We start from the raw sequence: 14,950 nt of genomic DNA, 5'->3' as shown, positions 1-14,950 counted from the left end.
GCCTATTCAGCTAATAAGCAGTCTGTAACCATTATTTTGGAAATGTTGTGTATTATTGTTAACCATCAGCTACAGAAAATGAATAATGTTTTTTTAAGTTATTTTGGGAACACATAAAAATAATAGTGTTTTGTCACCATAGGAACAAAAAACATGGCCTGGATCGTTCCATTTGCATTACAATTAGATAAGATCACAATCACAACATACTACTGTTATTGAACAGCGCTGTCACAGATAGTAAACAAAGCTGAACCACAAAGTCCACCACTACATGTTTTTAACAGTCCAGCCACCTGTACAAAGACAGCTGGTCCAACAGTATAAATAGAGTAGCAGTGTGCCAACTGCTGAGACCTTCTGAAAATTATAAAAAGGTTTCAGCAATTCCTTCAACCTTTCAGACCCTCTGACAGCCTGCTAAAAAGAATGAATAGCCTCATGGCCAACATGTAGCTCAATCAGAGCCTGGGCATCCAGCAGGATTTATTGCTGCAGAGGACTGCCTGAGCTACAGTAGTATTCAACAGTTTAAAACAAAAACCTGCAATGTTCCGTCTTGAACCACATTCCCGTTCTAATAACCTCTATTTATCTTAATTTAACTTAATAGAATCTTTGCTCAGTGAACAGAACTCCTCATGCGCAGCCAGTGCTTTCAATCAGGTGCTGGTCGGTCGCAGAAACATCTTAGGTGAAGATCAGAAGTAGAGTAGAATCATTGCTCAGTCTTATCGACTGCCTTCCCTTTGATTTGTTTAAGATCCTGATTGTAAAGGACAAACACTTAATATATTTCTACCAAAGAATTAGATAAAAGTGCAGTGAAAGGATTCACGCTCCTCAGTCTATACTACATTACCAGCATGTAGTCTCACAGACTCTCAACATAAATAACATAAAAATCCTAATTGAATCTCTATCTATATAGAGCTTAAATACATTTAAAGACATATAGCAGTTATTACCAAACTCAGTACAAACAACATTCTACATGAATTGTGTAACAACTGCTACAAGTGCAACATTTCTAAAGGTTAAAATGTTGATAAAGCAAGACAACTACCATGACATTTAGGCATGTGTCAGGTGTCTGTTAGGTGTACACATCTTTGTCCTTTACATGATACTGACAGTGATTCAGAATGTCATGTCACCCTGTCCTCGTCACGATGGGTATTTACATAGGCTAATAAATTAAATTCATTAGCCTTATCCAACAGAGCAGTCTGTTTTTCACATCTATTAATCTTGCATAAATTATAGAGCATTAATTTGACACAACATGCACACTGCTTAGTTAATATGTGTGTGCTTGTATGTGTGTTGGTGAGTTTGCAAATACCGCATGAGGAAATAGGAGTTATGAAACACAACTCCAGAAAGCCAAAGCAGACCTTGTTAATATCCTGTTATACAGCTATGGTGTGAGAATATCAGCCCCTATAGCTGAAAAATGGTCATAAGCATCAGCAGCAGAGGCAACAGGTAGTCTTTTAGCACCTCTGACTATGTGTGTAGGTTGTGAGCAGACTGCAGAACTTACATAACAGTGGCACAAATCTCTGAAAAAGGCATTTCTGTTAATGCTCTCTGATTCTACATCCTCTCGTTCACTCACTGTAACAGATCTTTACTGTGTTTTCCCCACCAGCAGTCTTGAAAATGTGACCACTAATCACTGCAGCACACACATGCCACATTAATGACAGATGAGATGAACACAACTGCCGACCAAATCAAAATTAATTCAGTCATCAACCTTGTGTTTCACTGTCACAAGGTAGGAAAAGAGCTGGAATTTCCAGACACCTTTAAAGGTTAAGTAAGAAAATGTCATAATATAAACTTAACAGTCAATGTATTTCAGCCTAGGAGAAGACAGATCAACAAGAGTCCTGTTTAGCATTTGTCTTAAATGCAGTGGTCATGTTGTGTAATGCTTCATGAACCAGTACTTCTGGACTCTTAACAGTAGAGGGCAGCCAAGGACAATTTAACAGCTGAGCTGTCCCAGAGCAACAAACACCACCAACAGCTCCCAAAGGTCAAAGGGCAGAGTTCTTACCTGCATTGACTATGGCATCCACCTCCAAGACGGTGATATCTCCTTTGTAGAGAGACACTTTATCACTCAGACCTCCTCCACCTGTCAACTCCTTCCCTTCCTCTTTGTCATTGGCTGAAATAGAAAAAAAATAGATAACTTCAACTCATTAAGAAGATATGAATTCATGAATATGATGTCACTCAATAAACATACATATTCAGAAACATAGTCCATAAACATATCATTATAGTTCTCAAATGCACTTAAAAAGAAAAAAATCTTAAGTTAAATGTCATTATGACAATGATCATTTCATCCATTATTCCAATGTGCAGTAATACTTTTAAGTAATAATACAATTTAAGTAGACAATGCTGAACTTACTTTGCTGTCAAGTCTTTAACATGGCTAGTGTGAACTGCAAATCTGCATACCCTTAACCATACTCAATGGTATATCTTTCTTATTTCATACAGTGCAAAAGGATTAATTGCATGTTGCAACATGTGGTAAAGAAAAAATCTACAGCGATAGTGGGTACTGTGGATAACAAGTCAGACAAGTTTAGCCTGATTAGCCAGATTAGCCATCGCTATTTTGTACAATATATTTCCTCTACGAGTTGAACCAAGGGATGAAAATAGCAAAGGAGCCGTGATAAGCACTCTGTTTCATACTGGTGCTGAGGGATAATACATCAGCAAGACCTTCACAAACTTTCACACAGTACATCTAGACTAGCTGTGATAAAGAGTTATTATATCTTGTTTAATTTAATGTAGAGAAAAATACCACAACAGATGTGAACACATCACCAGGTTTTCCTTGTCCTTGTTTTCCTGTCAATCTACTTCCCTTCACTGAACATCAATTGTTGTTTGTGTCGGCTGTTTTGTCAAATTGTCACAACCATAAACTATGTTTTAAAGCTCTATTGAGCTTCCTACTTGCATATATTGTCTAGTTTCCTCATCCCTTTGGTACAAAAGGCTCAGCTCTGTCTCTGCTGTCTGCTGTGTCCCGGCCATGTCCAGCCCCAGGTGCAGAGGGGTACACTTTCTGTACTCAATTAGCTCTGATTGAGAATCATTAGCCCTAAAACTGCAGTCCACACAGACAAACAGGTTGGTCAAACTAAGCCAAACCATGCTGCTTTGTCTTTCTTTCCTGAATTCCTGATTAGCATGCGTGAAGAACGAAATGTGAGTACAGTTATCACCTTATTTATGTATAAATCCTAATACCCTTTGAACCTTTTGCTTTTAGTTAAGGGCCATGATCTTTGTTTCATGTAGGCTGCACAGTGTGGCTGTGGCCTCATGTTTAGTTTGATACTTTGGCATTCTATCCATTATTAGCCTGTGGCTTGTGTAGTTGTGTGTCTGTCTGGACTGCAAGGGACCTTCGCTACTAACTAATATATATCTAGCACCACTTATACATGGCTGGTAGTCAGTCAGTGAAATTATTAGTTTAATTAATTCCCTTTCTACATTACATTGTTTGACAACTTATCATTTAATTCCTATTGGCTGTTTTTTGTCATTACCCATCTAGCTTATATGCCTTGTCTAATGTCTGCTTTCCTTTCATCCCTTTCTGCAGCACACTGCCACATCTGCTGTTCAACAGCCAATCATAAACCTGCCCCCTCCTACATCCACAACCTCAACCTCAGTGTCTCTCTCTGCACCTCCAGCAGTCATCTGACCGTGACCGCCAGCCTGTATCACATCCTCCTCACTCTATCCAGTTACATATTCACCAGAGGCCCCCAGACCTTGTTCACCCCTTTCTATACATGAACTATACATGTACTGTAAGCAATACTTTCCCTAAAATCACTTGCAAGACGTGTCTTGATTGGTTCATGACTGGACTGTTTTTAAAGTTTACTGCTGGCTGACAAGTAGGCTCTTCAGGTTTCTTTCTTTATAACAACACTTATTTTTTCAATTTGACTTTGGATATACACAGTTCAGCTAATGTGCTCCAATACATTTTGAGAACACAAAAAACATCAACAGTGTGTGGTGATAAATACTGTATATGGTTGTGGTCTAGGTCTATTTGTCATGCAATGGGTTTCTTAAGATTCAGATTAAAAGGTGCTTTCTGTTTGCTTAGCCTATGAAGCAAAATTCACCAACACAAGGTAAGAGTATCTACTGGAAAAAAGAGATGATGAAAAGAAAATAATAAATTATTTGATGTTTCCTCTGAATGTTTGATAAAATGCACTTTAAGTTAGTAGCAACTTACATCATCAGTGTTATGCAAGTACTGTAGTAGTACTCATGCATACAGGTGAATATAACACCTATGTGCAGAATTGTAGTGCTTTCTATACATTACTTCATATAAATCTTTTAATAGTGTTTCTTATTTGGAAAGTGTTTGTTATTTGGACAGTATTTAACTTTGATTTTACTAACATTCCGAAAACAACTTAAATGGGTATGTCATTTAGCTAACCCAGACTTACACTGTAAGTCTTCTGAGCTCAGTTGTAATGAATCAACATAACCAATGTCCTTGATATAATCACCAAACTAGAGTGTGTGTCACATTTTTAGAAAGTTGTTTTGTGGGATACTTGAAATTGTCTGCTGCCTCCACTTGATATGTTTTGAAGTTACATTGACTATACTTTGAAGCTATACTGAAGTGTTTCAAAGAGTTGTTGATTGCATGGGTTTATATCTGGATTATGGTGTCCTGTCACGCTTCTCTATCTTCTTTCCTCTGTGTTGTGTCTTATTTACTGTGTAACTGAGGGAATTAGCTCCTTGTTCATGTAAGAATGATATGACTTTAATGCAGTGGCGGAAAGTAATTTAGTATATTTAATCAAGTACTGTACTTTGAGGTACTTCACTTGAGTATTACATGCTGCCTGATATGTCTACTCAATATTTCAGAGAAAAATGTTGCACTTAATTACTCCACTACCTTTATTTCACAGTTGAACTAGTTAATACTAGTTATTTTTCAGATTAAGATTCAACACACAAAACATATGATCATTTTATAAAATACGACTCATTGTTATGGATTAAAATACCAAACAATATATAAACTGATTAAAATTAGCTCTACTGCAATCATCTACAACACTGAGGTACTGCTCATATATTCATACATCAATAATGTTGATCCAATAATTTAATAATATAACACTGACAGGGACCACTCTGCAATGCATAATAGGTACTGATAGTACACCAGCACTTTTACTTAACTAAAATTTTGAATGCAGACCTTTAACTTGTAATGGAGTATTCTAATAGTTCAGCATCTACTAAAGTAAATGATCTAAATGCTTCCTTCACCACTGACTTAATGTAAGCATCATTAATCTGCTCTGACTCCCCAGTGAAGGTTACAATATTGTAATTCTAGTTCTATAAGCACAGGCAGAGCCCTCTATTGGATTTTATGGGTACTACTGTCCTCCAATCATATGCATGCAATCCCCCACTGAAATTTGCATGTACGTAGACAGCTAGTTAGCATGCACCTACCGATTACATATGTCTCACACACAGTATATGATACAGTAAGTAAAGCACAGTATATAAGGCAGCGTCTTGCTGCCACTCTCATTTAGAAACTACTTCAGCAAACAACGTAGGAGCGGCAGGGTCCATAGGTAGAGGGCTACACATGTTATAGAACTAGGGTTACAATATCGTAACCCTCGTTCTATCTCACACAGGCTCCACCCCCTACTGGACTCTAAGGGTACAACAGGCTGAATATTCACCCTGCCGCGACATGTCATCTGACTGTCTCACTGAGCCCAACTGGCTATAGGTTAGTCGCTGCAGCCCACCTACTACTTTATAATCCAAGCCACTTGACCAGAGCAGTAGGGGGCCAACCCAGCCCAGATAGCATGAACATGAAACTGGGTGTAACCATGGCCTAACCTTGCAGGGGTCAAAATCATATAACAGATACCCTGCACACCTCAGTCCCTGAGTCATCTTGGATCACGGGAGAATGCAGGCATATATTACCAAGGGGGGGTCAGGTGTACCTCAGTTGACACTCCTGACCACCCTTTTCACAAGTCCTGAGTCGCTCCTACGAGCACAGACCTTGAAAAGGACCCCGTCATGTATTAGAGATAGTACTTTATGAATGGGCGAGGCATAGGCCAAGATGCTGCCGTGCATGTGTCCTCGACACTCACCCCACTGAACTAGGCTAGTGATGCTGCTACACCATGTGTGAAACATGCTCGGACCACGGTGGGGGGGTCCTTACCCGCATGCCTGTAGACTTGGGAGATGCACTCACAAAGCCAACTAGCTAACTTCTTGGACAGGGCTTTACCGGTGTCTCCCTCTCCATAGCACACAAACAGTGCACCAAAACGGGGCTGTGTGTTCAACATAACATGCCAACGCACATACTGGGCACAACAGATGCAGTTTTGCTTCCCTGACATCTCCATGGGATGGAGGACAAGATGCCTCTAGCTGAATAGTTCTCAACCAAAATGAACTCCTTATGTTCTTGGGAACAAAGGAGGGGTTTGGTCTGAGAGTACCACTGTGGTCACCATGAAACAGCAAACAGCTGGGGTGAACCAACAGGGCACACAACTCACTCACTCTCTTAGCTGAGGTCAGCCCAAGCAGCAAAGCTGTCTTGAGTGACAACACCTCCAGAGAGGAGTGCTCCAGAGGCTTTTAGGAATCATTCACTAGGGCCTCGAGCACAAAAGGTAATTCCCACTGGGGGGCCGAGACATGCATCACCGGGTGTTGTCTCCTAATCCCCTGTATGAAACATTTCACTAGGGGGTGGGCAAAGACAGGTCTGTTGCCAAAGCCCATGACAGGAGGAAATCGCTGCCGCATACACTAACAGTGGCATGAGACAGCCCCTTTTCTACCAGACACTGTAGAAAGGAGAAAACTTCTCCCACTGCATATATCAGGGGGTCTAATCTCCTTTCCTCACACCAGCATTGGAATCCCAACCACTTTGCTTTGTAGCAAGCAATAGTGGCCTTCCACCTGGATGGTCTGCACCACTTGTGCAGACAGACCAGCCTGCATCAGCCTGTCCCTCTCAGGAGCCAAGCCTGGAGAGGTTGGCCCAAAATGGGCAGCACGCCTATCGAGCCTGCCTCCTGAGACAAGGCCTGCAAAAATTGGGGAATGGACCAGGGCTGGGCCGCCAACATCTGGGTCATATCTGCATACCACAGTGGTGGACAGCAGTCTGGGGCTATCAGGATGACCAACAACCACTCTTGTCTCACTCTCTCCAGCAGAAGGAATGAGTTGAAGAGGGGGAAAGGCGTAAAACAGCCTCCTTGACCACGGCACATGCGCAAACGCGTCCACCCCAGGGGTGGATTGTCTTGCGACATCAGGGAGAACCAGAGTGGGCAGTGGGTGTTGTTTAGGCTGGCGAACAGGTCCACTTCCACTCCCCCAAACTGGTTCCAAATCTGCTGCACCACCACAGGGTGCAGCACCTACTTGTCCGCCTCTTGACATGAGGTTGGCGCCCCTGTTTTCCGGAACCAGAATATGAGACAGGAGGTGTCAGCATCTCCGCCATCTTCAACAGGGCTGCGGATCGGACTCCACCCTGCTTATTAATGCAGGCAACTGTGGTTCAATTGTCTGTTCTCACCAACACATGTCTCACCCAAACCAGAGTTCTGAAGTGTTGGAGAACCAAGAGCACCGCGTGAAGTTTGAGAAGGTTGATGCTGAAGGCCACACACGACCTATCGCTCTCCCCAGGCAGGTGTCAGGGACACATCTGTGAACATCACTATGTAGGAGGTTCACTCGACCCAGCAGTGTCCCCATCAACAGATGCTGTGGGGACCCCCAATAGCATGGATTCTCCTGCAATGATGGGGGAACGTTCATCATGCAGTGCTTGTGCCTCTTGGGATCCAAGTGCAGGCTGGCGAACCACCATTGCAGGTGGCACATGTGCAGGAGCCCCACGGGATGGCCTACTGCCATGAGCCCCAACACCGCATGACTGCAGGGCCATTCGTCTGGGTTCCGACAGAACGGCCTGACGACTGACCGAGTCAAGCACAACTCCCAGATACTCCATCTGTTGACGTGGCTGGGGGGGGGGGGGCGCTCTTCTTACAGTCATTCTCCAGAATGTCTTTCAGCGATGTACAGGTTCAGGATGCTGAGATCCAAAATGGGTCTGAAACCTGCCATCTTCTGGGGAACCAGGAAGTATGCAGAGTAAAACCCCTTCTGTCTGTCATGAGTGGGAACGATCGAGACAACCTGTTTCAGCAACAGGTCCTGGATCTCTTCGGAGAGAGAATCTATCTCCTCTTGGGAGGATAGCCTCCACACAGCGTTTGATGTGTCAGTGCGTCTGTTCCCCTCTATATTTCCAACAGAAATAACCAGAGGGGAGTGGAGCAGACTTGATGTCTCCTCTCCTCCATTCATGTGCTGGCCTGGGGCATTACTCTCAAAGGAGGAAGTAATGCTGCTGGCCGTGCTATCATTAGCCCGAGAGATGAGCTGTGTATGCCAGTCCTGTGAAGGATAGCAGCGAAAACAGCAGGAGACAGTGCTAACACTAAGCAGACATGAAGTGTCCTCTCCCCGGTCAATGTGTGGGTGCGAAGCGTTATTCCTCAGTGAGGATAAAACGCCTCTCGCCGCATCACTGTTCGCCAGGGAGACGAGCCATGCTGGCTGGTCCAATAGATAATGGCACCAGCAAGCACAGCGACAGACAGATCCGCTTCTGTGTGTCATTATGTCAGGCGGGACGTGTTTCTTTCTCACAACATCGCGCCTAACATAGCACTCGTGAATAGGCTCAGCACTGAGCTTTTTCCAACTAGCACATTCTGCAGCTGAATGAGGCTGCCCATCGATTTTGCTCTTTGGTGGAAAATGTTATTTGTTTTTATTAAAACATTTTCAACACACGGCAAACATGAACATGAACTGTGGTGGGAGCCAGTGCTGCAGTGGCTCTGTCGTGGTGGTCTGAAAGGTGGCTGATGTGGCAGGGGGCTGGCGGTGCTCCGCCCTGCCTGCACGCTCTCCTCCTCACTATGGTGTTGCAGTGATGCACCTCGTCTCCTCTCTGGCCAAAAGAAGGTGCAAGCTGGAGATGGTGGGTCAGCTGTGCCATCTCCTCTTCCAGGGGGGCACACCAGGACAGCCTGTCTCCGTGTGGGCCTGCACTGTCAGGAAGGAAATCAGTTACGTGACTGGTGACTTTGTTTTCAGCAGCTCCTTCAAGGACACTTTGACACACTGCCAAATGTCTGGAAGAGGAGGTGAAACAAAGGCAGGTTTAGCCTGGTGTGCTGGCCATAAAAGCCTTCACATAGCCAGCTAACCGGCTTAGGATAGGCAGGGGCAGTGAGAGCTCTACACGTTCCACCACCAATAATTGCGATCTGAAGTCAGAGGTGGATTTAGGAAGGTCAGCGATGTTGCAGATACTGACGAGAGGTAGTCGCCATCAGCAAAGCCACTGGACAGCCTCGGCTGAGGCGTCCAGGGGCAGACTCTTCATCAACACATGGATCTATCAGTCCCACTGTTGTCGGCATTGAATTGTAAGAAGTCCTCAGCAGTGAACACAAGGTGGTGGATGCATCATGCCTCTGCGTGGTCCCGTATGAGCACTCAAAGCAGAGGAGATGCCCATCGGTGGCAGCTATGAGGCCGGGGCATGACGGGCAGGAATGAGCTTGGAGCAGCGACTCCATCCGTAGAGAGGTAAGATCAGTGAGCAGAATTCACTGTTGCTGAAGTGAGAAGGATGAGAGCGGCAGCGAGACACTATCTTATATACTGTATGAGATACACATAATCGGTAGACGTATCCTGATTGGCCGGCTATGTACATGCAAATTTCAGTGGGCAATTGTGTGCGTGATTGGGGAGGGTATTACCCATAGAGTCCAGTAGAGGGTGGAGCCTGTGTGAGACAGAACTTCTATCTCACAGATCAGACAGACTCTAGAGGTCTTTAGCATGGTTTGCACTTTTACATAGTATGAAAGAGTGGCTAAATGTACAAGAATGGGCTAAATGCTTAAGACACTAGAATTGTTAAATAACTATATTATGGCTGGGTTGTGTAAACACTGACATAATTTGTCAATTTATCAGACATTCCCAACTCGAGAGACGTTCCAAGACTCAGAAAATGAGTTATCTCTCTTACATTTATTCTCCTCTCTCCAGGTTAGAATCTTCTCCAGACATACAAACTCTTGACGACGATACTCCTTGCGTCTCTCCTCTCGATCTAGACGGAGCAGTCTCTCTATGGAAGAAAAGTAATGATACAGTTTAGAGCGATTAAAGTTGGTTCTATTAAAGAAGAAGAAATAATAAGAAGATGATGATGATGGAAGAGGAGCAAAGTCATTTCCATTAAAAGTCACAAAGTTTTTTCTTCCTTTTTCTTTACTTCATGTCAAACTAACCTCAGTGTCCTTTTCTAGTTTACCTGTCCACCACCCATAAAAACAACTGTTGCTGGTCATACACTGATTGAGGATGTTCTCTGATCAGACTCCTCCACCACTCAGCCGCCATCATCATTGCCAGTCATGTCCTGCTCCTCTCTGCACCTGCTCCACCTCTCCCTGGCTCTCTAAATTTACCTTATGAAAAATGTGATGTTCAATAATATGATCCTGAATAATGTGATCCTGCTTCACGCGTTTAAATCCTATTTTAGCTTGTGCAGGATCAGCAATAAAAGAGCACCCCTAGAACTGGTGGGGATTGTGAGTCTTGCTCAAACACACGTCAGCGGGGTAGTTGATTGACATCCAACATATATGAACACAAGCACTCTGGTTGAACGGCAGTCTCCCCCACTTACTATTCAGCTATGTCCCACGGAGACCCAAAAAATGCATGTTGGTGCCCAATCAGACACCTCACCACCAGTTGATTTCCCTCATTAGTCCCTCTTTTTTGGTTGTGGTTGAGGTAATTAGTGAATCTGATTGTCATTGTCTGGAATGAAAACATTCATACTCTTGTGTCTCCATGGCTCTCAGTTGAGAACCTCTGTGCTATGTCACCCTGTTGCCTAAACTTCATTGCACTCTGGACTGTTTGTCCTCTTTGCTCTTGCTCTGTGCTGGTCTACCCCTGCGCTAACTTTTATGTGACAGTATTATAAATAGTTTTTGGGGGTTTTTTTTTTTTTTTTTTTTTTAAAACAACTTCAACTGATTTGCTTGAAATCATAGTACCTACAGTATGTTGAAGCTCCTCCTACCCACCTAGGTATTGTGTGAGTAATTCACAACAAACTCCAGGATAATTGGTTAACATTAGTACATCACACAACTGCTGCTTAACCTCTGCATTGTTGTGTCACTCTTTACTCCTCACAGCTTGTGACCTCATGTCCATCTCCACTGCCTGTAAAGCAGCCATAAGTTGCTACTGTTTCTCCAGACAGCTCTGGGCTGTTCTGCAACACAACATTCACCCTAATTATGCGCTTCACTGGGAAATCTTCACCAGACAACAGTCCACAGAATGTGAACTTTGGTCAATTAAAACATCCCTTCTGTAAAACAGTTTTAATAAACTGCATGTGATATAGACACTATAGAAAAGCACAATTTTGTTTACCATATTATGCTCTTTCTACCTCCATCATAAGAACTCAGCACTATTTTGTTAAAGAGACTGTGAGTTATGAGACTTGTCTCTAACACAAGGGAAGCCTAAAATATTGAGGCAGTAGGGGCTGACTATATTTTAGTGAGAACTACAAGCTTCTTCAGGTCACCCTCTGGGAACATCCTGCGGTAGGTCAGGCTTACATTAAAGGTATTTCTGCAGTGGGGAATATCCTTCTTGTCCCTTATGTATTTTCTCTCCCTCATGCCCACTCCTGTTGTTCCCAAGGCTGCTTTTATTCTACATGGATGACTAAAAAAGGCAGTTTTGAGGTGGAACATAGCAAAGCTCTCTGGACTACACTAAAGCGGTTCATCACTCTGCTGAACTTTAAGTCTTCGAAGACTCCCAAAGCTTGGCTTAGCTGTCATGAGAACATACTGGACTCAAAATGCATTTTATCAAATATGGAATGTCTGCATACAAGTTTGTGTTACAGGAGCCAAATCATTACTGATACTAAGACCCATATCATGTTTTGGTACTTGATGAGTTCTGCATGGGAAGGCCCGTCACTGATAAGCTGCAGACATCCTTGAACCAAATTCTAGTAAAATCTAGTAATAACAAATCCAGGAGATATGACTGCCTGTCACATAACACCTCATTTATGTCGTCTTTTTTTAGAGATATTCCCGTTTCATGTTTCCTTGTTTTGTTCATTTTATTTTACTTTAAGAAAGTTCTTCGCCTTCAGAATTGACTGCATCCTGGTAAAATTCTGCATGTTTTACACATTTTGAAATCAGACTGGCAAATAACAAATCATAGATGCCAACATGGCTTGCATCCATTTATCTTTGGGGGTATTACTTATTACAGTTTCACCCATCCTACAGACTATCCCTAGGCCCACACCACTATTTAAAAAAAAAGTCATATTAAATTCATCCTTAAGTTTCAGAATTTCTTTCACATTCTGACATTCCTTGATCTCCTCTTAAAGCAATTTGAGCTAGCGGGGTATATGCTCAGAATATGAAATCTGAATTACTTTGATGTTCATTCCAGTGCTGCTACCTGCTCAAACTGGAAATGGCTGGCTAAGATTAATTATTACCTTTGCACCAAGAATTTTAATTGCTATTATAAGATTTTCCCATATACACTTAAAAAAAAGAAGAATGGTGAGTCAGCGGGCTTGATGACAAGATAGTGACTGAACCTCAGTATTTCCCAAGAAAAATGAAGCATTTATGTCAGCTCGCCAACAATGTCACCAATCATTGCAAACAATCTTGTTTCATTAATTAAGTGAAGCTACATCCTCGTTAAAGAGATGAGGAATACAGTTTAATCATATACAAGCCTGTGTCTCAGACCAAAAGTAGTACAGACTTTTTGAGTGACTGATTTTTGATATTTTTTGACAAAACCACAGGTGTAATGAATAACATTACTAATGGCTGCATCCCATTTAGGTCTACTAGTTCCAAGGCTTTTGTATTGTGCATGCTCAGACAGTGACATAAAGGGACATGGTGGCATAAATGAGCTAATTAGTGTGATGAATTACACCTGTGCTGTACTAAACCTGCTGTGACAGGTTCAAACGTCTACTGTGAAAAAACTCGACTATGTCAAGAAATGCATAACTCTATAACCACACTATGGATAAGGTTAACATTTCTTTCTTGGCATTTGTGTGCACAACAGGTCTATACTGCACATGTCTCTGACACCAAAAGCACTTGGAGTCAAATGAATACGTTGGATAGCTTGCATGTAAGTAACTACCACTGCGTGTTTGAAACCGAGAAGCAGTCCTTCTTGTTGTCCAATTAATAATAAAAACAACCTTGTTTTTTACTATTAGACGCCCCGTTCCTTTGTGTGAGTGCTATTTGGCTGCAGGAATATTTACAGTAGTTGCTGAGAGGGTTTTTTGCAACTCAGCAAGCTAACTGTGAATGTATCACACAGGTGTTAGGACATGTTAGTTAGCGGCATTCTGACAGGCAAATGACTCAGTGAGCAGCTTCAATGGAAGCTAATAACCAAGCAAGAGCCACTATGTGAACAGTGTTGTTGCGAATGTGAAACAACAGGCGCAACATCTTTCTAACATCTGTACAGTCACCGTATGGGCTCACCGAATAGTCTAGACAGTGAGTAGTTTCACGGCAATACGAGGAAGACCAGAAGAGCAGCTGTCAGTCTTCTGGCATGGTATGGATTCATGCTGTCTGCCATGAAGATGATGATAGCCTCATTTCCCCCCCCCCCCCCCTCAAAAAAAACAAGCCTTACCTTTTTCAATCTTCCAGTCCTTTTTCTTTTTGCTCATGCTGCCGGAATGATTAGACTTCGAGTGGTTGTTTTTTGACTGTGGCAACCCCAGGCTCACAGTGAATTGTGTTCCGGGGGAAAAAAAAACTGAAATGTAAAAGTGAAACAGCCTCTGGACGGTTGTCTCACCTGTGAAGCTGTCAAATTTCTATGGACCTCAGTCGGCTCAACCTACCGTGATTGCGCCGTAAATTATGTGTACGATTCCTGGCTAAATGATTGGCTGGTGAAAACGGGGAAGTGGGTTTATGATTGGTTCCTTTATGAGTCAATCATTTATGGTTCACGCCACTTGAAAAGCAAGGTAGGTTGTTTCCGGCGGTTCATCCTCCTGGCGTGTGAGGTTGTAGGCTGCAGGCTGCAGTCTGCTCTGAGGCATTGCGAGGACACTTGGCGAGGAAATAGTCAAGTCATTTTGAGAGAGAAATAATAATAATAATAATAATAATAATAATAATAATAATAATAATAATAATAATAATAATAATAATTTTGAGAGGGAATTTACCTTTTGTATAGGTGTATTTTAGGATACGACAGTGTGTTTTGAAATATTTTAAAGGGTGAATTTCGATCCGATTGCAGAGAAAAGTGTAGGTGCAGTTGTACCTATATTTGTATTGCTGGATGATAATAAAATAAGAAGAAGAAGAAAAAGAAGAATACAGTTTATTTATACAGCAAGTGCTTTACAAGGCAGATATTAAAAGTGTAGTTTATGCCTCTGAGTATTTCCATCATTAAATCCACGTGTTCTATCTACCATCTAAAATATAACAAGGACAAGAATTACAGTATTATGGCCACACATTTTAGTTGCCAACTAATGTGGTGATCACACATACACACATACACACACACACACACACACACACACACACACACACACACACACACACACACACACACACTTTTGGAC

General features: G+C 42.5%; 1 protein-coding gene across 7 annotated transcripts in view; it reads right to left on the bottom strand.

The window, feature by feature from the left end:
• Window positions 1–14,215, bottom strand: part of macrod2 (mono-ADP ribosylhydrolase 2) — a 423,023-nt gene extending 408,808 nt beyond the window's left edge. For 6 of the 7 annotated variants that reach the window (XM_044372372.1, XM_044372373.1, XM_044372374.1 and 3 more), the window contains exons 1-3: window positions 13,993–14,215; window positions 10,256–10,357; window positions 2,069–2,182 (exon numbers count right to left, since the gene is read on the bottom strand). In XM_044372372.1, coding sequence (XP_044228307.1) covers window positions 2,069–2,182; window positions 10,256–10,357; window positions 13,993–14,029 — 253 coding nt within the window. In that variant the 5' untranslated portion in view covers window positions 14,030–14,215. The remainder of the gene's footprint in view (window positions 1–2,068; window positions 2,183–10,255; window positions 10,358–13,992) is intronic. The other variant, XM_044372377.1, reaches the window with a different exon arrangement.
• Window positions 14,216–14,950: the final 735 nt, after the last annotated feature.

This window comes from Thunnus albacares, chromosome 14, assembly GCF_914725855.1.
Source record: "Thunnus albacares chromosome 14, fThuAlb1.1, whole genome shotgun sequence".
Taxonomy (NCBI): domain Eukaryota; kingdom Metazoa; phylum Chordata; class Actinopteri; order Scombriformes; family Scombridae; genus Thunnus; species Thunnus albacares.
The sequence above is the reverse complement of the archived record's forward strand: the minus strand, read 5'-3'. Positions and strand labels throughout refer to the sequence as shown.